The 25,923-nt window shown below is 38.0% G+C and overlaps 2 protein-coding genes across 2 annotated transcripts; both read right to left on the bottom strand.

Moving 5' to 3' along the window:
* Positions 1-4,894: 4,894 nt before the first annotated feature.
* On the bottom strand, positions 4,895-5,754 carry LOC145556151 (major strawberry allergen Fra a 1-3-like). The gene is made up of 2 exons (XM_081617801.1): positions 5,525-5,754; positions 4,895-5,214 (listed from the first exon to the last, which is right to left on the bottom strand). The coding sequence occupies exons 1-2, from the start codon at positions 5,712-5,714 to the stop codon at positions 4,916-4,918; spliced, it is 489 nt and encodes a 162-aa protein (XP_081473927.1). The 5' UTR covers positions 5,715-5,754; the 3' UTR covers positions 4,895-4,915.
* A 3,093-nt stretch (positions 5,755-8,847) lies between these two features.
* LOC145643071 (uncharacterized) lies at positions 8,848-10,032 on the bottom strand. Its single transcript, XM_081694234.1, has one exon. The coding sequence runs from the start codon at positions 10,030-10,032 to the stop codon at positions 8,848-8,850; it is 1,185 nt and encodes a 394-aa protein (XP_081550360.1).
* Between the last annotated feature and the right edge of the window lie 15,891 nt (positions 10,033-25,923).

Genomic DNA, 25,923 nt, shown 5'->3' with positions numbered 1-25,923 from the left:
GTTTAATTAAACTAAATGTTTAGTTTGGTTTGGAATATTGAAAAGGAATTTTATTATAGTTCATATAACTTTTATTGATGAATTAAGCATGAGGAAAGAGCTATATAAGTGTCTATGTACACGAGGAATAAATTGTATGTTGGTGCCTTAGTGCACTTAAGGTGTCATTGGCACCGAGGTAGAATTAAAAAGGATTTAACATTAAATATGTGGTCACTAATTATTCAAGAATTAAAATGGTATATTTGATTGTTTGAATAATTATTGTTGATTGAATGATTATGGTTTGAGAGTCATCACCAATTTTAATAATATGTAAATAACGTAAAGTTAAAGAGATTACGCACCAAAACTCTTGGAACGTATATACCTTTAGTATGAACAGATGGGGGGAGATATGGGGTTTTATATTTAACCATAACTTCTAATGGAGTACAGGACGATATACATTCCTTTTATTATTATTATGCGTAGGAATTCCGCCACCTATGTGTGGTTATTGATGCTGGCACAGTTAGCTCCCGTGTCAGTAACCTCAATTTATTTGGGGGAGGTTGAGTAGGAAACCCGTTTGATGCGTAGCCAGCATTAAATAAATTATGTAGTCTCTAGTGAGAAATTTTATTGAATGTTGTATGCTTGAAAAACAAGTGCAACGAGATAAGTTGTGTGTTGATAGGAAATTATATGTTAGTGTGTTTATTACAGCTTTGCTGATTGTGTTTTTTATGTGTTTGTTGGCCTTGTCTTTATCTTGGCCCTATGATAACCCATTTTTAATGGAGAGTAATGGAAACAAGTAGAGATAAGCTTTTCATGTGATGAAGCATATTCATGAATGGGCATGAGTGAATTCTATAAGTATATGAATGTGTTATTACTTTATTTATTTATGACTTTATTATTTTGTGTGACTAACGAAAAGGGTTTTGAGTTCGGTCTGTTTTAATAAGGGCCTACAATGGTTCCAAGTTGTAGGTTGATTATATTCTACTTCGTTTGACTTTGGTTTGACTTTATTTTTGTTGATTGACTTTTCAAGTTGACTTGATTTGAATTGTTTTGAAATTAGTCTTTCGTTGTGTGTCTTTGATAGTTGCTTTAGCCGTTTTTCACGATGGCGATAATGTCTTAGATATTCCTATTTAAAATTTTTAAACAGGGCAAAACAAGCATTTTAAAATAAAGGAATTTCTAGGGTGTTACATCCGATGTCGGCGACCCCACACATCCTTTTCCCCATCAACAGCAACAAAACAATAATAGCAGCAAGTATGAACTCGACCAGCAGCGGTAGCGAGAACTCCACCAGCAGCTGCAACGCAAACTCCACTAGTAGCAGCCCACCTCCTTTCCAAACGCCACCAACATAAACGTTGCCCCCAAATCGCACCAACCCACACCAAAATACACCGTCCAACGCTGCCCCCAAATCACACCATATACACTGTCCAATCCACATCAATGGCGACTGTGCATAACTCGCTCCTCCGCCACCAATACCCTAACCTGAATAAATAACGACCAATCTCCCCCTTTCCCCCAACCGAAACAGCCCATTTTCCCTTCTCCCAACCGGAATCGACCCCCCGCCCCTTCTCCCACCCAAAAACCGCCACTAAAACCCTAAATTCATCCCCTAAAACCACCCTAAACGGGCTTTAGGGTTTCGTTTTCACCCGTTTAGGGTGGTTTCGAGCAGCGTCGTGTTTGGGAAATGGTGGAGATGGGGTTCGCCGGTGTTAGGAGAGTGTTTGGGCGTCGATGCAGACGACGGAAGCCGGCAATGGGAGGGGGGAGGGTGGCTGACGGGGAGGGGGAGGTGGCTGGGATTTTATTTTTTAAAAAAGTTTTTTTTTTCTTTTTGTTTTTAATAAATTAAATTATTATTCAATGAAATAATGGGTCCCACCTAACGGAATCCTAACGAATTATGTTAAGTGGTAGCAATATCTATAACTTTGGGATTTGGGTGGTAGTAAGATAAAATAAAAAATTAAAGCGGTAGTAAATGTGAAGCAAGGTCCTTTTTTGCCGGAAGCAAATGTCAAAATTTCCTTTTACAAATGAGTAACTAATTATTTGAAAAATGAGCAAACTAATGGTTTCTCATTTTACAAATAGCAAAGTAATGCTTGTTGATTAAAAAAAATGTTTGCTCATTTGACAAATGAGCAACTAAGTATTTGCTCATTTGACAAATGAGTAACTAATGGGAAAATACTAATATATATATATATATATATTAAACAGATTTTTCACCATATACCATTGAGTTTTAACTTAATTCACCATATACCATCGAAAACTTTCTAATTCACCATATACCATTCATTTTAACAAAAATGTCACAACATGTCATTAATGACTAACGAACGTTAACACCGTTAGTCATTAAGGCTAATAAAGCCACGTGGCAACATATAATTGTTTCCCTTTTAACTTATTTAATTTAATAATCAAAAAATTTTAAAAAATAAAAACAACCACCCACATCCACCCTGTTAGCTACCACCTTATCTTGACACCGCTTGTCAGCACAGAATCCAACCAGCTAGCTGACAGGGAATCCAACTAGCCGGCATGGAATTCGACCAGCCAGCTAGCACCACTATCCCAGGCCACCACCTTAAAACCCTTTCCCTCCCTTGAAAAACTCTCGCTCCCTAATCACCAACGCACAAACCACCGACCCCAAAACCCATTCCCCATGGAGGCAAACCTAAGTCACCATTCCCTCTACCAACTCCACCCCTTTCCCCCGCGCTGAACCACCACCCCAAAACCCTAAAACCCCAAAATCAAAATATTGGGTTTTGATTTTGGGGTTTTAAGATTTCGATTTCCCGGTTGTTGAGGAGGGGATTTGTGGTGGTTTTTGACAATTTGGGCAGTGACGACGCGGTTAATTTGCAGCGAAATCGAGCGATGGCGACGTGGGCCGCTGAGAGTTGGTTTTCGACTTAGGTGGAAAGGCTACTTGGGAGGCGTTTTGGGCTAGGAGGGGAGAAATTGGGTTGGGTATGGTGGTTCAAGAGAGGGACGTGGGCAACGACGCAAGGCTGGGTGAAGGACGGCGCCGACGCAGTGGTGGTTCAAGGCTGGGAGCGGGCGGCGGGGTGCTGGGCTGGCTGGCGGTTGTGGGGGCAAGGAGATGGCAATTGGTGGTGGTTTTCATTTTTTGAAAAAATTGTTTTTTTAATTAATTAATTAAATAAATAAGAGTCATTTAAAGGCTGCCACGTGTCGCATTTAACTCCTAATGACTAACAGAGTTAAAAAAAAAAAAAAAAAAAAAAGGTATTTGGTGACATTTTTGTTAAACTGAACTGTATATGGTGAATTAGAAAGTTTTCAATGGTATATGGTGAATTAAGTTAAAACTCAATGGTATTTGGTAAATTTTCCGTAAATTAAAATTTTTTACCCAAAAACAAAATCACGGTGAAGCTTAAGAAAAGACAAGGTTAATATCAGAAACATATATTGAATCATGTAACCATAAATTTAGGAGACTAACTTATCAAAAGAATTAAGGCAATATATACCTTGCAAATATGCAATTAAAGCAAACATTTGGTCGTGAATTTGGTATATCATTGGCTTAACTTATATTATCGACTATTATTCGGGGCAGTTTTCAAATGGCTACAATAAAATTGTGGCTATTGTAACTGAGTGAATCACAACCCTTGATTAATAAAATTCATCATATCCATCCATTTAGTTGACTTTAAAAATAAAAAATAAAAAAAAGAAAACTTTTTAAGTACTAGAAAATTTGGTCGAACGATGAAATTTCTAATTTATCTTACTTGATGTTTCCAATTTTTTTCATCTTTAATGTCAATTGATTGGTTTCTTGAAAATTAGAGACAAATTTCGCAATTATTTTTTTTAATCATCTTCTTCTTTTTTCCTCCCTTTTTCTAGTTTTATTTAACAATGGAGGATGATTCATTTTTTTTTATAAATTTTATGCAAAAATTATGGGCTTGTAATATATAATGCGGTAAATAATTATTGTTAATGTACTGTAATCAAATATTGATTTTTAATGGAGATGGGAGAATTATTAGAACTTACAAATTGCTAGAATATGCATCAATGGCAAAGTTCAAAATTTTTGCATTAGAAATTGTTAAACAGTATTTTACTCGTGATCAAGAAAACAATATTTATTTTATTTTATTTTTTATTTTTAATTAAAAATGAGAGTCAATTGGATGAATGGACAAGATTGAACATTAGGGCCAAGATTAAAACTATTTACAATAGCTACAATTTTATTGTAGCCATTAAATAGTCTTCCCTATTATTCGATGAATCCATCTTTGCTAAGAAAGTAGAATTTTGAAAACGAGTACACGAGTTTAATTAATGTTCGAAAGCTTCATCAAGATAGAAGCTGAAAAGTTTAACAATTTTTTTTCCCCTTATGTATCAATATTCATCAAATTCCAACCCCCTATCACTCTAGTTTCATAACTATTACGAAATCTATATCACTTTGTGAACCAAACGATGTTCTTTTGAAGCAATAACTATATGATAGAGTTTAATCAAGGAGAAACCATGAAAGACCAAACTCAACAATACTTAAATTATTACGAAACATTTTATTCCTTTCAACAACCATCATCTCCTACGGCAGCACCTTCCACCCCTCCCAATAAAAAAGCAAAGCAAACAAGTACAACATTACACGCTATTCAAAAAAAAAGTACAACATTACACGTATTACATTACAATATTTTGGTAGTCATATAACTCATATGTAAATTTGAACTATACCCCCTTAATCCAAAATTAATATTCGTGTTAAGTATTGTAATTAGAACTAACACGACAACTAATTCAAACAAAGGTAATTCAGTGTAGTCAACATTATTCATTCGGACGTAAATAAAGCGCCTCAAGCATAGAGTTGAGGGTTAGCAATGAGATGCTCTTCCACAGTCTTGAAAATCTTCTTAATGTGCTCTTTTCCCATTGCAATTTCCTCATCAGTCATCACTTGATTATCTCCCTTGGTGTGGTAGTGTGCCACCATCTTGTAGTTAGTTCCGGTGCCTGAAGGCTCGTATTTGTGCTCGTAAACTGCACATTCCAAAGTATCACGAAGTACATCTCCTTCAATGCTAGTGTATTTGATGAAGAAGTTGGTTGTATCAATCTCGTCCACTCTATCTTTTACATACTTGAATGGAGCCCCTGCAACATAGATTAAGATATTTTTGTCATTGAAAGCCGCCTTCAATTTATTTGATCTGGTCTGATTTTTTATGATCTGATCTCACTTACAGATTTGACTGAATTTTGACTTTATTTGTACAATTTTTCTTAAATTAAATAATTTTTTAACGAAATGCAACTGGCTTCGTATTAATTTGTTCTTTTCAAATATGAAATTTGTATACTTTGTTATTTAGGTAAATTTATTGATAAAGTATAAAGCTTTTGATTGAAATGGTCCACTAACATTTCTAATAAGGGAAATAAGCAATATAGTAGTGTAACTAACCTTCAGGGAAGCTGATCTTTTTGATGCATCCAACAGTAGTAGAGTCACCCTTAACAAACTCAATACTTTTAACAAACTCGGGTACAACCTTAGGCAAAAAGTTATGGTTGTCAATGGTGAAAGCATTGAACAATCGAGCCGGGGCAACCGGGCTAGTGAGCTCGGCCATTGTGTATGTGAAGACACCCATAACTTCTAAAAATAGAAAGGATGATGAAAGAGGATATTGTTTTTAAGATTATTTGCTAGCTAGGAAAGAACTTAAGATGATGAAAGAATGATCAATTGATTTGCTATTTATAGTAGTATGATTAGTAGGAACACATGTTTTTACTCCTGGACTTTTGAGGTAGTAGTAGTAGCAGTAGCATGCTCTTGCTGAAATTGGTGACCTTAGATTAGAAATTCTAGATGGTCTTTGTATCTTTTTGAATTTTCAGTGACCTTAGATAAAGTATGTACTAAATTAAAAATCATATACTGTAATTATTTTCTTCAAAATTCCTTTTTTTTTTTTTTTCTTTTTTCTCTTTCTCTCTCCTCTCTCTTCTAGGGTATTAGTTTTCTTGGTCGTTTAGGCCGAAAAATAGACTATTTTCAGCCCTTTTCTTTAATATAATTTAGGGTTCGTTTGGCATTACCGTGGTTTTCTGTTTTTTGGTTTTTTTTGTTTTTTAAAAGTATATGATATATACCCTATAATGAATCAAAAATTATATAAACTTATTAAAATCATGATAATTTGTAAAACTGACAATAAAAAAGTGGAAACAACTTTTTCTTGTTTCCTTTTTTGGTTTTTGGTTTTAAAAAAAAAACAGAAATCTAAAAACCAAAACTGATGTCAAACAAGCCTTTATTTTTTTGTTTTGTTTTGTTTTGTTTGTTTTGTTCTCTCCATCTCTGAGAGTATGTCCAATATTCTGGGATTTCCCCAATTTTCTAGGCTTTTGATTCTCATCCATGGATGAGAATTTTACTTTTAGGGTTCTTATAATAATTGGGAAGGTGATTTGGATTCTTATGGGTCTGGGATTTGTCATCAACCGGTCGATCTAAACATCAGCGCACGCAAATTGCAGAGGTCTCAACTTGGAAAGATGCAAAGACATTGAAAATTATAGCTCGCGTCAAGCTTGAAGCGGTGGAGTATGAGTTGTGCCGAATATGCAAATTAGTTATGATTTTGATTGTAAAAGATATGATATTTTTCTCTGAATTTGTGTTTTATTATTGTAGATGTGTATGCCTATTATTTAATGATATTATTACTTTCCATAAAAATAAAAAAAAATAAAAAATAAAATAAAAAAAAGAGGTATGTACTAGTATTTTGCAAGATAAGAAAATTATTTATTTATTTATTTATGCATGACGGTAGGACTTAGGATACTATTATTGACTCAATGAAAATTAGTCATTAGTCGTTTTAGCAATCAATGGTTTTCATAGGAAATCATACTCCCAACCTTATTACGTAGTATTCAATTTGTGACTTTATTACTTAATATACGAAATACTTGAAAATATTTATTGACTTAGCTTGATACTCTTGAATCAATGTTGTGTCACAAAGTCTTATATGCCGTGTGGCTAGCCTCTATAGAGGTTACTTTGATAGTGTAATGGGGGTACTTGATCGGTGTTATAGGGGTTACTTCATTATTGTTATAGAGTTACTCGGTCAGTGTTATAAGGGTTACTTGATTGGTATTACAGGGGTTACTTTATCAATGTTATAGGGGTTACTTTAAGTGGTCACACGGTGTGGTCGGCCGCACACAAGACGAGTTGATGTTGTATATTTGTATTACAACATTGTTACAATTTGGCGCATTTCATACGGGTAGTTTAGGAAGGGGAAAGACGATGAAGAGGAAGATCAGGGGTGGCCAACTCGGATATTAGATAAGGTCCAAAATAATAGATATTCGAATATTTTGGATCAAGAAAAATCTGATCCAATAAAAATAGGTTATTCGATCCGAAGTTTCAAACTATCCAAACACATCCGATCCGTAATTCTTCACTTTGCTAAAAGAAACTTCCGACTTATTGGTGGAGTAAATCAACTACTTCGTACAACTTTGCATTTTTGTCGGTTAACTCTGGCAATGAGTAGGCTATCATTTGCAAATAAAAGGTGAGAGATTGCCGGACCATTGCGACTAACTTTGGCCCCATGTAGAGACTGGTCAACCTCTTTATTCTGTTACTATGTTAGAATAAACACATCTGCAATTCTTCCCTTATTTCCTTACAAAGTGATCAATTTTATTTCCTCCTTTTATCCCAATAAACATCACATCAAGGCAATCTTGAACATTTGAGTGCATTGGGTTAAAGAATACATAATTTTAGGAGGTTGAATTGAATATACTCTCTTTATTCCTAAATGAATTATGACACAATTATAAGAGGTGAGGTTATTGAAAATCCCAATTGACATTACATGACTAAATTAATTAATAGCTATTATTTGTTTTTCTTGTTAAAATATTATATATATTTTCTTGTTCCATTAGTCCAGACTCGTATATTGTGGTGGTAACTCTTGAATTTTTTCAATGTGAGATTCTATTACCACTACACTTTCCCTTTTTAGTGTTTTAGTGTGGGACAAGAGAATGCTCACATGTGGGCTGTTACTGGGCTCAACACTCCCACTCACATGTGAACTGTCCAGGCCATAATTTTTGGCCCAGTATAGTTTAGCCATTAAGGCCCCAATCGTGAGATCGTGGGCCTGGCTCTGATACCATGTTAAAACAGGTCTAGACCGCACCTGTCATGGGAGAGTGCAAGTCCACCACTTTACAAGACCAAAGAGGTTCCACCTCAAAACCATATAGCAATGAGGAGAGTGGCCCCTTAGCCTTATGTTGTGGTGGTAACTCTTGAATTCTTTCAATGTGGGATTCCATTACCACTACACTCCCCCTTTTTAGTGTTTTAGTGTGGGACAAGAGAATGATCACATATGGATATATATGTGTGTGTGTGTGCGCGCGCGCGTGTGTGTTTTTTCATTTTTAGGGCTTAATTGATTTTTTTTTTTTAGGGATAGGGCTTTTTTTTTTTTTTTTTTTTTTTTTTTTTTTTTTTTTGGGAAAACACATAGGGCTTAATTGATTGAAGACAAATGAGTCAATTTTTTATTTTTTAATCTTCTAATAAATAAGCCTTGGTAGTATGGACTTTCAATTGGACATCACACCCATTCTCTTGGGTTATATATTAGAGATCACTTCTTTCTTTCTTTCTTTCTTTCTTTTTTTTTTTTTTTTTTTTTTTTTTTTTTGACAAAGGATACAAACAAGGAATTACAAATTAATACTAAAGCAAATAGATTTAACCACCGCTTCTCCAGCAATTAGATGAGCCCTGTGGACGCGCTGGCGATCCGCCTTATGAATTCGGCAAACCCGAAACCTAGAGGCAAGTTGTAGAATTTTCCGAATAAGCCAAATATAATCGATATAGCCTTGGCCCTCCCCTCGAAGCAGGGAGACGAGAAGATAGGAATCAGTAAAAACTGCGAGAGACATATAACCTTGATCAAACGCCCACTGTAGCCCATACATGCAAGCCAACGCCTCCGCATGTAAGGCCGAGGAACACACCCCGAAGTGACTACCTCCAATATTCCGATCATCCAGAGAGTCTTCATTATTCAGGCACCATCCCATTCCTGCTCGTCGAGAATCTTTGGCCCAAGCGCCATCTATCTGAAGAGAAAGAAGAACACTCCCATGCGGAGTCAGGCCAAGCTGAGCCATGTAAAATCCAGGCGGAAAAGAAGGCCCATCCTCTGTGGCCGCAATAGTAGGGATGCTAGAAAAGGCATCTGAGTCGACAAAAATTGCATGATTATCCATTACCTCCTGAAACAGAGACTCAAAAGGCCGAGCCACAGAAGAATCCCTAAAAATCCTGGAATTACGACATAACCACAAGCTCCACAGCGTACCAACAAAGGTACCTACGCGAGTACTAGAAAGACCATCCTGACCGATAAAAAGTCGGATATAATCTTGGATCCAATCTGAGAGAGAAAGGGCTCCATTAAATTCTGAGCGAATGCCAAGGCATCCACCCCTCCAAACCGAACGTGCATTAAAGCACATTCTGAAAAGGTGTTGTAAATCCTCCGGTTCCGAACGACAGAGGCCACAGCAGACGTCTTGAATCGGAACTCCTCGATGATTGAGTTCTACCTTAACCGCAAGAGCGCGGTGTAGCAATTTCCATAAGAATAACTTCCATTTAGGCTGCACCGGAAGAGACCAAAGAACCTTCCAGAATGAATTAGAGGCGGAAGGTATCGAAGGAAGGGAAATTTGTTGTTGAAGCATAGCATACCCAGTTTTAACCGAGTACTTTCCAGAAGGGGTACCCGACCAATAGCGGAAATCAGCCTGAGTCATATCAGGGGCCTCCATAGCCAGGATTGTAGAAGCATCCGCAGGAACAAACCAATCAACAACTTTAGTAGTATCCCAAGCCATGGACTGAAGATTGATGAAAAAACTGACAGTGGGAGGGGACGAATGTGGCATAAGAATTCCTGGTTTAAATTCAGGAATGCTGCCATTAACCCACTTGGCTGACCCTGCTAGAGTGGATTTGCCATCACCAGTTTTCCAGTTACAGCCGGAATTCAGCAGAGTGTTCGCTTTGAATTAGAGATCACTTGCTTTTATCTATTTTGTGATATTTACTTCCCAGCAAACCCTGACCCATTTACGTTTTTTTTTTAACAAATACAATTATAAATCCTAAAACTATGTGAAAACTAAAAATCATGGTTAAATAAAATACCATAACCCCCATATGTTCATACTTAAGAATTTTGACGCATATCTTCATGCATTTTATGCCTTTTTCTTGGTGTTTAGAGAGTTACAAGGGCAACAGTGATGAGAATCGATCCCAGAATCATTTGGAATCGGGAGGAAAACTCTAACCACTTGAGTTATCCCTTACTCTCTACTTGCACTTTATGTGATTTATCTATTTAGTAGGGCGATTAACGTGAGCGATGCGTGTATCATTAGTCATTACTACCTATATTTGGAAGTTCTTTCATTTTGGAGTTATTGGTAATGCTAATTAGGGAAATTATGTAAACAAATATTTTTAGGGGTATAAATGTCCACACATTATTATTAAGAGTTTACAAAATTAATAATTAAAATTAATATAATGAGGGCAAATACATAAATAAACATTTTAGGGATATAATCGTCTCAACACTATTCATAAAAAAGTGGTGATACTATATAAGGTGTAAATACGTAAATAAATATTTTTCACAAACTATTGGGTGCGGACACCTGTACCCAAGTGTTTGTGCGGGCAAGTCGATTTCCCCTTCAAACACAATTGAAACTTCACCATTGATTTCAATTATCAAAGAAAACTGAGATTTTAGAGCTCACAATTCACAAAATAATGCTTGAATTAGCCAACCAAATCGAAAAAATGATTTATTTTCTGATTGAATTGAAGATGACGATGACGACAAAGCCACACTCCTCTGTTCTACAAAGAGCAAACCCAAATGTGGCCCGATAGAAATCCGAATAAAGTCCGATTAAAAACCGAACCAAACTGCGTGCTTGACTGGGAACCAATAGTCCAGATCGACGATAGTGGTGGTGGAGCTTCAAGCTGCAGTGTGAGAAGGGTCTGGGTGTTGATTCTCACAACTAAGACAAAAAGAAATCAAGGGAAAAAGAAAGTGGGCGGTGATGATGATGGTTAATGGAGATGATATGATGATTAATTAATGGTGTTAATGGGAAAATGATAGCAGCAGCAAGAATCTCACACCAAAAAAATTATGGCTTTTGATTTCACAAAGAACAAAAATCGTGATTTTTGGATCAAAAGCCAAAAACCTGGCTCTAATACCATTTGATATGAAAAAGAAGAACAAATATCAATTTTTGTGGGTTTTTGTAAGTTTTTGAGTGCAAGAAAAATAAAGGATCATGATCTAAGAGAACAAGCTAAAATAATCAACACTAAATAAGATTATCTAGCAAAATAACTTGTTCACTAGTCACAAAGTTTAGAGAAACAAGGGTTTCAATCTAATCAATCACAAAGTTTGATAAAAATTGAGATTTTACCACAAATGAGAGATTACAAAGAACTCAAAGAAGAGAAAAACTCTTATAATTTCAATAATCAAAACAAGTCTAAGTTTTTACATCATAAAAGAACTCTATTTATAAGGAGGCACTAGTACATGAAATAAAACCCTAAACCACGTTTAATCTAAACCATACAAAATGATAGGGTAGGATTAAGTACAAGGTAATAATAAAACTAAGGAAAATTTGTCACAAAGGACCTTTTATGTCCACTATTTTGTGAGAAAGGACCTTTTAAAAAAAAAGTGGCATGGAAGGAAAAAAATGAGTTTTTAGTTGTGAGGAGGGACCATTGCCCGGAAAGCATGATTTGACCCACCAACTCTGGCGTTGACCACCCTAGCCCCACCCCTTTCACGGCAGCAATCCCTTCCTCTACCCCGAAAACCCTTCTCCTTTTAAGATAGCCTAGCGCCCTAGCCTCCCCTATAGGCTACAACCCACCCACCTGAAAGGAATGGTGTCCTTCGAACAAGTGTATTATTCTGATAGCGGGTTCAGAATTATTAGAAAGCTAATATATTCAGTAAGGTCAAGTGATCGGAATGCCTGGGTGGAGGCCTCTTCCGATCAGTAATATTAATATAATTAATATTACAGCTTAATCTTGACTGAACCCTTCGGGTCACACCCAAGCAAAATATACGAACCGACTCGACAAATTAATTCGGAAGAAATTAATTCGTCGCTCGAGTGTTAAATATTTAGACGTCGGTAATTCGAGCTTGGAGCGTCGAAACCGATCGTCGGAAGTCGAGTAAAAAATAATAAAAAGACGAGACGCGCAAAATAATAATAAATCGACCATATTCCCAAAATACCCCTAGCATCGGAGTGCCCCGAGTATCCGAATGCTAGGGGCAAAAATGTCCAAGCATAGGTGGCTAGCAAGCGCACCAAGCCAAGCCTAGCATGGCTGGCTAGGTGCGTGCTAGCGCACCGTGCTAGCAGCCACGCACAGCACCAGCTAGCAGCCGCGTGCACGTGGTGCGTGCAGCAGCTAGCTGCCGCAAGCTAGGCGTTCTAGCAGCGCACGCACTAGTAGCCACGCTCAGCAGCAAGCTCGCACCAAGTGCGTGGCTTGCGCGCACAGCAGCAACCCGCATCTTGGTGCGGGGCTGGGCTCGTGGCTGGGCCATAGGGTCGGTCACTATGGGGAAGCTTGAGGAATATGGGAGCAAGTGGGTAAGGACATGTGGCACAAGGAGAGTATTGAGTGGGGAGCAAGTATGGTCCCCTACTCTCCATGTGGTCCTCACCAACCCATTTCACATGGTAATGTCACTTGTAGATTTATTATTACTTTGCAATTTTAATTTAATTTAGCTTTAAATTAATTTGTGGAATTTCATGATCCCACATTGATGGGATAGAAATTCCCACTCATACTTTCCTCTATAAATACCAACCTTGGGATTTGGAGTAAAGTGCTTGAGTGGGAGTTAGAAAGAGCATTCCATATTTTGGAAAAACTCTTAAACTCCATTAACACTTGGGTTTTGGTCGGACCTTGCTAACTCCAAGGTAGCAGACCTAAAAAGTCGTGTTCGTCCTTTGTGGGTGGATACCGTTGGAGGCACGGCATTTGCGGTGCTCAAGGCTTTCAAGTAAGAGCCCGTTTTGAGAGGGCGAAGCTCGCTTCAAGGGTATGATTCATTCTTCCTTTTCTTGTGTTTATTTATTTATGCTTTATGGTTTTATTAATTACGAGTGGTTCCTTGGGTCGGGGTTGTTTCCGCGGTGAGTCGGACTCACCAAACCCCAACAGCGGTATCGGAGCCCCGCTCGTTTATTTTTATAATCATGTTTTTCAAGGTTTATTTTGGCTTATTTTTCTGGTTTAAGTTGCTAATTAGATTAGTATCTCGGTTTTATTTATTTTAATTCCGTTTTTAATGTCGAATTTGGCCCAGAACCCAGATTTTCGCCCAAAAATAGTGAATTTTGGGTGGAAAAGGTGTTCTGGAAAGGTTTTTTTCCCCATAAGAACTGTGATTTTAGCCAAATTCTGACCAGAAATGCTTTTTTCGAGGGATTTTTCGTTTTTGACGAAAAATTTTAAGTCTTTTCTAACCTTGAAATTAATGGCATAACTTGTTGATTATGTGGTTGATTATTTGCATTATTTTCTGCATTTTTAAGTCTCCTTAAAGCACACTTACTTGGTAGTATTTGATGCTTAAAGGTTGATTTATTTTCACATAATTGCAAACTAATTGCTTTTTAGTGTGAAAATTTTTGTTTTGAGGCTTCCTAAGTGTTAAAGATTCAAACTTTATTTGTGATAAGTGATTGAAACTTTAAAAACCACTAAATTCCATGTTATTTTGTGTTAAACTTTGTTGTTTTAATCATTTAGAGTTGATTGGAAACATAAAGTTTCAATTTTTGTGATAGAAATTTGGTTATCTTCATGTTGGAAGATATAATTTTCAAGGATTCACAAAATTTAGATGTTGGAATTTTTATTTGAACATTAAAGTTCATATTTTTCCAACTTCCCCTTACTTTGTAAAATTCTCGAGTTTAATTTAAATTGATTAAATTAAAAGTGAGAAATTGCTTCAACTTTGTTATTGCACCAAGCTAAACCAATTTAATTAAGAATGGTTCTTGGAATTATTTTGGTTATTTGCACTTTGAAATTTTATTAAGTTAGACTTGTTTAAAATTTTTATTTTTGCTCATTAAGTTAGTTCTAAAATTAATTTAGAATTAATTAATTATGTCTCGCGAAATGGGATCAAATCTCGAGGCCATGGTACGCAAAACGAGGCAAAGAACCACCCTTGGCTAGCTGGGTTGCATAGCAGCCCGCATGTGGCTGCCAAGGTGGCTGCCCCGCCTTGCGTGGGGCCACACGCGCGGCAGCAGCCACGCACCAGCAGCCATGGTTGTGCGTGCGCGTGCGTGCGGCAGTGGCAGCAGCCCATGGCTGCTTGCCGCGGGCCTTGTGTGCGGAGTTTTTTGTGTGTGCATATGCTTGGTGCGGTGAGGTGAATAGCCGTAGTATGCTTGGTTTGCATGAGCCGCGATTATTCTAGTTTCCTTGGAAAAACGCTTAAAGCGAAAGCCACTTGAAATGCGGTTGGCTTAATATTGCTTATTTTGCCGTTTTATTTATTTTAATAAATTTTGTTTATTTTAATTAAAATTTTGGGAGGCTAGGCCTCGGTTTTGAGCGGCATTGGCAAAATTTATTTTGACAAGTTTGGGTGCTACCGACTTAATTAATTGGATTAATTAAGGGAAATGCGGAATTTAGTGGGAGCTTCAATTAATTAATGACGTCAAATTACATAATCGGTTAAACAACTTTGACTAGTTTTAATTAGGCGTGTTAATCGGATTAACCACCTAGATTAGTTACTAGTGCACGCGTTGTTTAAATGCATTTTACTTGTTTGATATTGTAAATTGCATGGGCCATTCACAAATAGTGAATGGATGAATGGAATATATATTCTCTCTCACAGGTTTTATGAAATGGCAACTAGTGGGACCCGATTAGGATAGAAAATACGGACTACATGCCGTTATGTATTTTTGTAAATCTAAATACGGTCTACGCACCGTTAAGTATTTTTGTACCTTAATATTTAGATTATTCCTAGTCGTAGACACTAGTATTTGCATAGTTTGGTTAAGTCTTGAAAACGGCGTATCTTGGAAGACAAAGCCTTGAATTGCAAATGAAGACCTTTTGAAGATTTGAAGAATTCAAGGGGTCATGCTAGTTGCCAATATGCATCTATAATTTCGCTTTATATTTTATGCTTATATATACATGTGAATTATTCGTTAGATGCATGTTTAGTTTTTCTTTATGTTGCGATGATTAGTTAAGTTCACTTAAATCAACCAACATAGAATTCCTAGGTCCCTAATAATATTGAGTCAAACTTGCCTTTCCAAAACAACACTTACCAACCGAACGAGGGTGATGGTAGGCTACGCCAAAGCGAGGTTCCATCACTTCTCCAAGGCTCATAAGGCACACCGGGTGTGCACCTTGGTTTTGGTTTAACTCATCGGTATGAGTGAGGAGTCCTCACATACCGTGGCAAAAGAGATACATCGTCAAAGATGCATTAGATGCGACGATTGTCTAACCAAGAGTGGCTTAGAGCCATTAGCAAGGCAATGCTTACCCTAGAAGATTGAGTGTTAAGACAAGCCAAAGCATGCTTAACCACTCTTTGTTTCTTCGGATCTTGGAATCGCCTTATTTTCACAAAATAGGGACAATTTTACGTGTAAATAAGACGTTAAATAAGTATTGAAAATTTGCATGAATAAAATTCAATCTTATTTAAGTAATTTTGAATGGTTTTTCATTAAAATTCTTTCAATTTTAGAATCATGTCTTCAACCTCAACCAACCAGTTTTCATTACGCTCAATTCTTGACAAGGAGAAGTTGAGTGGTACCAATTTCCTTGATTGGCAAAGGAATTTGCGCATCGTTCTTATGCAAGAACAGAAAGAGTATGTCCTTAATGAGGAAATGCCCGAGGCTCCCAATGAGGAGGTAACTCAAGCAGCCCTTAACCGATGGCAAGTAGCCGATCGGGATGTCAAGTGCGTAATGCTAGCCACTATGTCTCCTGAACTTCAGAAAACCTTCTTCGAGAAGGAATCGGCCTATGAGATCATTTCTGAGTTACAAAATATGTTTCTAGAACAGGCTCGAACTGAAAGGTTTGAAACCCACAGGCAGATCCTTGAGACTAAGCTCAAGAAAGGAGAGCCAGTCAGCCCACATGTGCTCAAAATGATCGGATTATTTGAGAACATGGGAAGGCTTGATGCGGGGTATTCAACTGAAATGGCTATTGACATCATTCTCCATTCCCTTCACAAAGGCTATGACCAGTTCAAGATGAACTACAACATGCATAGCATGGAGAAAACCCTCACCGAGCTTCATGGGATGTTGAAGCAAGCTGAGCAGACGCTCAAGGATGAGGGAAGGCATGATATGATAATGATTAAGAAGGGCAAGCCATTCAAAAGGGCGGGCAAAAAGAAGAAGGGCTTCAAGGGGAAAGGAAAGAAGAACTTTCCGCCTAAGCCGAAAGCTACCAAAGACAACAAAGAGAAAAAGGTAGCATCTTCTAAGTTTGATTCTGAATGCTTCTATTGTAAGAAGAAGGGACATTGGAAGAGAGACTGCCTCAAATTCAAGGAAGATAAGAAGAACGGAACCGTTGCTTCTACATCAGGTATTTACGTTATAGACTTTAACTTCACTAGCTTGGCTTCATGGGTATTAGATACCGGATGTGGCTCACACCTTTGTTCCGATTCACAGGCACTAAGGAACACTAGGAGGCTAGCGAAGGGAGAGATCGAGCTTCGGGTAGGAAATGGAGCAAGGATTGGTGCTATATCCGTAGGATCTCTTAGTTTGTCTTTGCCCACGGGGCTAGTTTTGGAACTTGACAATGTTTATTGTGTTCCCAACATTACCAAAAACATCATTTCAATTTCGGCGTTGGACGCCAAAGGTTTTGAATTTTGAGTTAAGGACCAATCATGTTCATTTTATCTCGATAATGTTTTATATGGTACGGCACATTCAGAAAATGGTCTTTATGTGTTATCTCTAGACAAAGAAATTTATAACGTTAATAATCCTGCAAAGAAAGCTAAGACTACACCGTCTAGTCAAACTTACTTGTGGCATTGTCGTCTTGGCCACATTAACATCAAACGCATCAAGAAGCTTCTTCAAGAAGGTACTCTTGACTCATTTGATTTAGAATCCTTTGAGAATTGCGAAGGATGTTTATTAGGCAAGATGATAAAGCAACCATTCTCCAAGTTGCGAGAAAGGGCTGGTGACTTGTTGGGACTAATACACACCGATGTATGTGGGCCAATGAGTACACCCGCAAGGAGTGGTTATCGGTATTTCATAACCTTCACGGACGACTATAGTAGATATGGTTATGTCTATCTAATGTCGCACAAATCTGAATCGTTTGATAAATTCAAGGAATTTCAGAACGAAGTTGAAAACCAACTCGGCAAGAAAATCAAATCGCTTCGATCAGATCGAGGTGGCGAATATTTGAGCCAAGAATTCGATGACCATCTGAAAGAACATGGAATACTTTCAGAGTTGACACCTCCGGGAACTCCTCAAAGGAATGGAGTATCTAAAAGGAGGAATCAAACCCTGTTAGACATGGTCCGATCGACTATGGGTCTTAGTGAACTTCCAATCTCTTTCTGGGGACATGCACTTTTAACTGCGGCACTTACACTGAATCATGCTCCGTCAAAGGCAGTGGAAAAGACTCCATATGAATTATGGATAAATAAACCTCCAAGGTTGTCTTTTCTCAAGATTTGGGGATGCGAAGCATATGTCAAGAAACTCATTTCTGACAAACTTCATCCGAAATCTGACAAGGTTTACTTTGTGGGTTATCCAAAAGAAACCAAAGGGTATTACTTCTACAACAAATCCGAGAACAAAGTGTTTGTTGCTCGTGATGGTGTCTTTTTTGAGAAGGAGCATCTCTCCAAAATGACAAGTGGGAGGAAAATCGAACTCGACGAAGTTCGAGAGGACGAGCAACAAGGACAAGTTGACAATCAAAGTACTCACGAAGCATCTGTTGACATTGGTCAAAGTCAAAATATGCAAAGTCAAACCGACAATGCAATGCTCAGTCCATCACCCTACGTAGGTCAACTCGGCCAAGATCTCAACCTGACAGATATCTCGGTGTTGTATTAACCGAAGATCAGGACATCCTAGTAGTGGATGGAGATGAGCCTGCAACCTACAAGCAAGCTATGACGAGCCCCGACTCTGCAAAATGGCTAGAGGCCATGAAATCCGAAATGGACTCCATGTTTGAAAATCAAGTATGGGACTTGGTTGATTTACCCGTAGGTTACACACCTATCGGATGTAAATGGATTTTCAAGATGAAAACCGACAAAGATGGAAATGTATTCATTTACAAAGCAAGGCTGGTAGCAAAAGGTTACAGGCAAATTCACGGCGTTGATTATGATGAAACCTTTTCTCCAGTAGCTATGCTTAAGTCCGTTCGAATTCTTCTAGCGATTGCTACATATTACAATTATGAAATATGGCAGATGGACGTCAAAACCGCCTTCCTCAATGGAATTTTGGAAGAAACTGTGTACATGACACAGCCTGAAGGTTTTGTCGACCAGAACAATCCTAAGAAGGTATGCAAGCTTAAGAAGTCCATTTTTGGATTAAAGCAAGCAAGCAGAAGTTGGAATCTGCGATTTGATGAAGCCATCAGTAAGTTTGGTTTTATCAAGAATCCAGATGAGTCTTGTGTTTACAAGAAGGTCAGTGGGAATGACATCGCCTTCCTAGTCTTATATGTCGATGACATTTTGCTCATAGGAAATAGCATTCCGTTGTTAGAGTCTGTAAAGGCTTGGCTCGGGAAATGTTTTTCAATGAAGACTTGGGAGAGGCTCAGTACATACTAGGCATCAAGATCTATAGGGATAGATCAAAGAGGATGATAGGAATGAGTCAAAGTACTTACATAGATAAGGTACTAGCTTGATTCCAAATGGAAGGAGCCAAGAGAGGGCACCTACCCATGTCACATGGCATAACCTTAAGCAAGAAGCAGTGTCCAAAGACACCTGATGAGCGAGAAAGGATGAGTCGTATTCCATATGCTTCTCTTATTGGATCGATCATGTATGCCATGATATGTACTAGGCCGGATGTATCGTATGCCTTGAGTGCTACGAGCCGATACCAATCAGACCCAGGAGAGGCGCATTGGACTGCGGCCAAGAATATTCTGAAGTACCTGAAAAGGAACAAGGATAAATTCCTGTTCTATGGGGGTAATGATGAATTGGTTGTTGAGGGATATACCGACGCAAGCTTCCAGACAGACTGAGACGATTCCAAGTCACAATCCGGATACATATTCTGTCTCAATGGAGGAGCGTTTAGTTGGAAGAGTGCAAAGCAAAGCACAACTGCTGATTCTACAACTGAAGCCGAGTACATGGCAGCGTCTGAGGCAGCCAAGGAGGCAGTTTGGATTCGCAATTTCATTGATGAACTTGGTGTTGTACCCTCCATCAAGGGTCCAATAGACCTCCATTGTGACAACAATGGAGCTATTGCTCAGGCTAGAGAGCCACGAGAACATCAGAAGGTCAAACATGTCAAGAGGCGATTTCACATGATTCAAGAATGGAAGACAGAGGGTGAAATCAGAATTTGCAAAGTGGGAACGGATGACAATGTAGCCGATCCACTTACTAAACCCTTGTCGCAAGTGAAGCACAACAAACACATTGAGGCAATGGGAATCAAGCATGTCGCGAACTGGCTTTGATTTCCATATTATAGTGTTTTAATTAAATTTTGGACATTGTTAATGTAAAGCACTATGATGAACCATTCAGTTTTTGGAGTAATTAAAATTTTTCATGCAATTTAATTCACTCCGTCTCTATTTAATTGTGGTTTAGAATTAAATAATGAATCCATTCGATTTTAATAAATATTCAAAATAGGGTATCAAGTCAATGGCTTGGATAAAGAAACACCTATTAAGTGAACATTGAATATTTTAATCGAAAACTATCCCTAATCAAGGTCATATTTTTTGTGGACGATTAATGACCATTAGAGATTAGTGTGTAGTATGATTTATAGCACCGTTTCTTGTGCTATGAGGATATAAATCATTTGCACAGGTATTGGTTTAGCACCATACTGGATCGACCTATGAGAATACTTTAAGAGATTTAAAAATCGTCATAAGTATTTTTCTCATTATTACTATCGGGACTCTTTTCCTTGACCATGAGTAGTGGGAGGTCTCTTGTTTGAGTACTAGTCCGCTTTGGTATCCGCCAAACGTCTGCCGTAACTGGGGATTATAACGACAGATATCGGGCGGTTAGGTCCTCTTAGTAAGAGAAGCTACATTAAAAGACTAAAAATGTCCCCCTACTAACAATAGGGAACATGTCTTGTTGTTTACAAGGCCTCTCGAAGAGCGAGACTGTGAAAATGCATGGTCGTGCTCAGATGGATTTTAGAAATCATCTGCTTATTGACAGTCAAACTCGGATTTCAAGAAACACTTCTGGACGTAACAGAGATGACGAGTAATCTTACTCTGTAGTTGACAGGGTAAAGTCATATCCCCTAATAAAAAATAATTACCTAAATCACTAACTAAGGTAGATAGGGAAGTAGGGTCGATCTCCACAGGGAAACTAGTCTTTTTACTCCTAATTTATTATTATAATCTAAACTATTTAAGTAACCAATATTTATAGTTGAATAAGAAACTAAACTAAAAAGAGTAGGAATAGGGAGAAAATAATATATAAAGGATCTAAGGCATAGGTTCACCAATAAATAATACTCTAGGGTAAAATAGGGTAATCAATCATTGACAAGGCATAGATAACATGATTAACAGGCTCTCGCAATTTATTAAATCAACATAGATCTAACAGGCTCTCGCAATTTACTAGATCTAAGTTCTTATTGAAAATAGCCTTTAATATCAAATTAACATCTGCTCGATTCATCAATTTAATATTGCTATACTTTTACAAGCCGCAATTGTAAAACATTAAAACAATCCAATAAGAAATTATCATGCAATACCAATAATCAATAATAGTCAATCATCAATGCATCAATTAACCAGATTGTAAAGGGCTCTCGCTACGTATTACAATCACACAATTAATTTATCGGTATTAAAACTCATCTCTCGAATCTTGACATAACCATTTATAAATTAACTTGCCTATTGAAACTAGACCTAAACATTAATTCTCATCTCTCGATTCTTGAATTAATATTGTCAAACTCATGCATAAAAGATAGGCCTAATCTAGTCACAGAGCATTAAATCAATCAATAGGAAATTAATCTAGCATTGATAATCAACAACAATAATTTACCCCTTCATATTATTTATTAGATCCCCATAAACCCTAGAAATTAAACTACTCACACATAATTAAAACTAAACTAATCAAAATAATAGAATAAATCATGATTAAAGGAATAAAATAAATAACTAAGATTAAGGGAAGAGAAATCGTTACCAAAATAAATCTGGAATTAATCAAAGAAATAAGAACAAAGGTTTAGAGAGAGTTTAAGAGAGAGAAAACTAAGTAGAGAGAGAAAGTCTAAGAGAGAAGATCTAAGAGAAGAGGTCACTAATAATTCCGTACAAATTGTATTTAAACCTTTCCTAAAACACGAATTAAAACTAAACTAATCAGACCCTAGGAAAACACGCGCCCGATCGGGCCCGCCTTTTTTCTCGCACAGGTCTTCTCACAGCACCGCCCGATCGTGCTAAGCCTCGCACGATCGAGCGCGCCTTGGGCCACTCGTCCTTGGCTTGCTACGCATCTTGCCCGATCGAGCTAAGCTTGCCCGATCGGGCCCTTGTGGCTCCTCGAGGCTTTGGACTTCCGATTGGGCTCGACTCCTCGGCCCAATCCGGATCTCCTCTTCGGGTCTTGAATACTCGGTCCAAACCTCGGTATTCCAAATACCGAGCCCTTAATCACCGGCTCGATGGCTCTAGCCGGCCTTGGGCTCCAAAAGTGGTCGTGTTCCTCCAATGCTCGTAGTTGCTTCATAAAAATCCCGGGAAAATGCTCCAAAGGTGCAATTCCCTTCAAAACTCAACCAAAACTACAAAAACACTAGAAAACACATATTAGTAATAAAAGTGGCCCTAAAGAGCCAAAAACACTACTAATTATGACCACGGGACGGGGGTAAAACACTATATAAAATAGACATATCAAACCCCCCCAAGCCAAACCTTTGCTTGTCCCTAAGCAAAGAGTTCATCAATGAACATATAAAACATACTTCACCCCAATAAACAAATCAAAAGCCAACGATTCAAGGTAAAATTAAATGAACATGCTTCAACATCAATCAATCTTATTCATCTAATCACCCTTCCTCCCCAACAATTGTCAAGTAGAGCAAACCACAAGAGCATATAGAATTCAAGACTAGTTCTCACACACTCGACTCTCATTTATGTGGCGAGTAAAGAATGTACTCGATCGCTCTCCACCCAACCCCTTTAATGTGAACAATGCCCTCCCAACTCACACTCTCGTGTGTATAAAAACATTGAACGCTCATCCTACTAGTCGACTCGAAATATGCCAAGTCATAACTTGCATTGAAAAACAACACTTTCACATTTACATAACTTCTATGCACAAGGTCGGAAGGTCTTTTAAGCTTGTAATGTAAGGCTAGGGTAAAGGTAGGATAAATTTGGGATTATGAGAGATAAAAGCTATGCAATAAGGGAGCCAAATCCTAATAAACCCATGATAAAAAATAATGATCATACACATCTCCAACATAACCAACTCCAACAACAAACCACCAAATATATACTCCAAACAATAAAAACAACCCCAACACTCACAATTTCACTCATAAAAATATGATAATGTAGAACTTGAGTGAAAAACAAACCCTTGAACTCATAACTTGAAATATTTACATTGAAACTCAACTTTTTTTTCTTTTCTTTTCTTTTGGTTAACCTTCACTTAGAACATTTGAACATCAAACATTTTTTTCCTTTTTTTTTTCTTAGAAGTTCACTTTCTTTTTTTTTCAAATTTCTCACTTTTTTTTTTCGAACTTCTTTTGTTTCATCACACTTTTATTTTTCTCAAATATATACAACTTTCAAACTCATAAAAACAAAAATATGATCAAGAACAAATTACTTCTCAAAACCCACCCAAATTGTGCAAATAATGTGCACACTACAAACTCCCTCACCTCACTCACTAATAGCTCCCCCAAGCCAAGCTTGGGACTAGTAACCAATGGGGCAATTAAAGCTTGTAATGTGGCTATAAACAATAAAAGGGCACAAGCAACAACATGGGTGACAAGAAGGGAACAAATGTATCTAATACTCTGAAGGCTACCTAAAAGAATGAACGCCTTCGTCCTCCTCATGTGCATAATAATAAGTCATGAAACACTACTCATAGTTGCAAATCAATACTCAAATTCATTGACATACCAGGAATTATGGAACTATCACACATTTCCTAACCAAATCAACTAGTCAAGCACTATATTCACAAGTAGTTGGGCAAAATTGACGCAAGTTTAGGAATCCAAACAATTAGACTTCAAATCATGACCAACAAATCCACAATATTCATCATCAAATACCAAGAATCAAAACAAATTTTCTCAAGTATGGGGCACAGGGAAGCATGATTTACAATTCATTGGAACGTATTTTTGAAATTTTTTTATTTTTTCAATTTTTTTGTATTTTTATATATAAAGAAAGCAATAAAAACTACACTAGGAAAGCAAGAAATCTAACCTAGAAAGCAAATAAAAATAGAGAAGGAAGAGAATTTCCAAGTGAAAGAACACCCCCCCAAGCCAAATCAAGCAATGCCCTCATTGACTTGGGAGAGTAGCCTACTCCTCATCCTCATCCATCCTAGAATAACCCCCGCCATGGCTAGAACCGGCTCCTCCATGGCTAGAACCACCACCACCATACCCCGAACCACCAGCATAGTAGTTAGGGTCCACGTTCCCCCCAAGCCCGCCAAAAGGTACATCGGTCCCATAACCATGGACCGATGAGTAGTCGACGTAGGTACCAAAGGCACTTGGGTTCGTATATCCACCCTGCGGATATTGGAACCAATCAGGGACAAGGGAATCGGGGGGAATAGCCCCCCGACGGGCATAATCATCATACATGGGGTATAAACCCCGCCCTAGGTTCCTCTCCACAACCCCAACCCTAGCATCTAGGGCTCCTACCCTAGTGTCCAAATTCCTAACCATACCCTCCATCCTCCCTTGCCCACTCTCTATCCGATCCAATTGGCTTCTAAAAGCCGAAAAGTTATATGGAGCGTTAGGGTCGATGTTGTAGTTGGTTGAGGAAGTGGGAATGTTATGTGTGTAGTGTTGGGATGATGGTTGGTGGAAATGTTGTGGTGGTGAGGGAGGTGCTTGGTGGTGTGCTTGGGCCTCCCCTTGGTCTCCTAATTCAAAGGTATAAGAGGGAAGACCCTTCTCAAATTTGGTCAAGGCCGGGTTAGGCAAGGTGAAAGCGTTGTCTTTCCTACCCGACTCCCTATGAATCACCCACCAAGTCTCACCCCCTATCACATTTATCCAATTAAGGCCTCCTAAGTAGGGTGCGTCCATTAAGGTTGGTCCGGCTACCTTACCATCATCGCTAGGGGTCCAACTAAGGTATTTGACCGCAATGTGGGTTACTAACCCACCAAAGTAAATTGGGACCCTAGACCTACCCGATTCGGCCGCATTGGCCACCCTCTGAAAGTGTTGGGCCATTCTATGAACTATGTTAAGCTTGTCACTCTTAGGAATCATGTATGATCCTAATAGTTCTAGTTCATCTCTCCTCACATTAGCTGGTTCATGCCTCCCAAAGATGGTGAGGCCAACAAACCGTTGCCAAAGTTTTGGCACGGGATGTTGAATCCAAGTGCCCTTAGCATGTTGGAGGTTTAAGTTAGGATTCCCTGTTAGAGCACGGTAGACAAAAGTAATGTTGTCTTGGGGTGGTTCAATTGGTCTATCGGCTTTCAATTCAAACAATTTTCCAAAATCTTTCAAGGACAATCTAATATCATTATTAAACAATCGAAATTGAACATGAGAGATTAGAGCATTTGATTTTATGACATTAAAACTAGAAATGAATTCTAAAGTCAAATAATCATATGTATCATAATGTAATTGGAACAAACCACTCATGCCAATTCCCTTGAACAATTTCTCAACATATTTATCGATTCCTAGTCTAGAAAGCGTAGGATGATGAATAAAACGGGTAGGAATTACTTGCCGTGTGATGAGGTTGAGCATCCTTTTCCTTTGCTCTTGGGTGGTGATGACCACCCACTCCCACCCCGGAATTTGCAGCTCCGGGTCAATGCTTGGTGCTTGTTGCCTCGATCCTTCACCCCTAACAGTCCTAGACCTCTTGAAAGCCATTTTAATGTGAAAATAGTAGGAATTGAAGCTTTCTCTCTCTTAGGGTTTGAGAAGAAATTGAGAGAAAGTGTTGAAAATTTAGTGTAGATTGTAGAGGAAGATGAGAGGAGTTGGAAAATGTAAGAATTTTTAAGTTTGGATGGAAGAATTGGAATAGATCTTGGATTGAAG

Source organism: Chenopodium album, chromosome 8 (genome assembly GCF_948465745.1).
Source record: "Chenopodium album chromosome 8, dcCheAlbu1.1, whole genome shotgun sequence".
Lineage (NCBI taxonomy): Eukaryota > Viridiplantae > Streptophyta > Magnoliopsida > Caryophyllales > Amaranthaceae > Chenopodium > Chenopodium album.
Note: the sequence above shows the minus strand (reverse complement) of the source record. Positions and strands in the feature narration are given on the sequence as shown.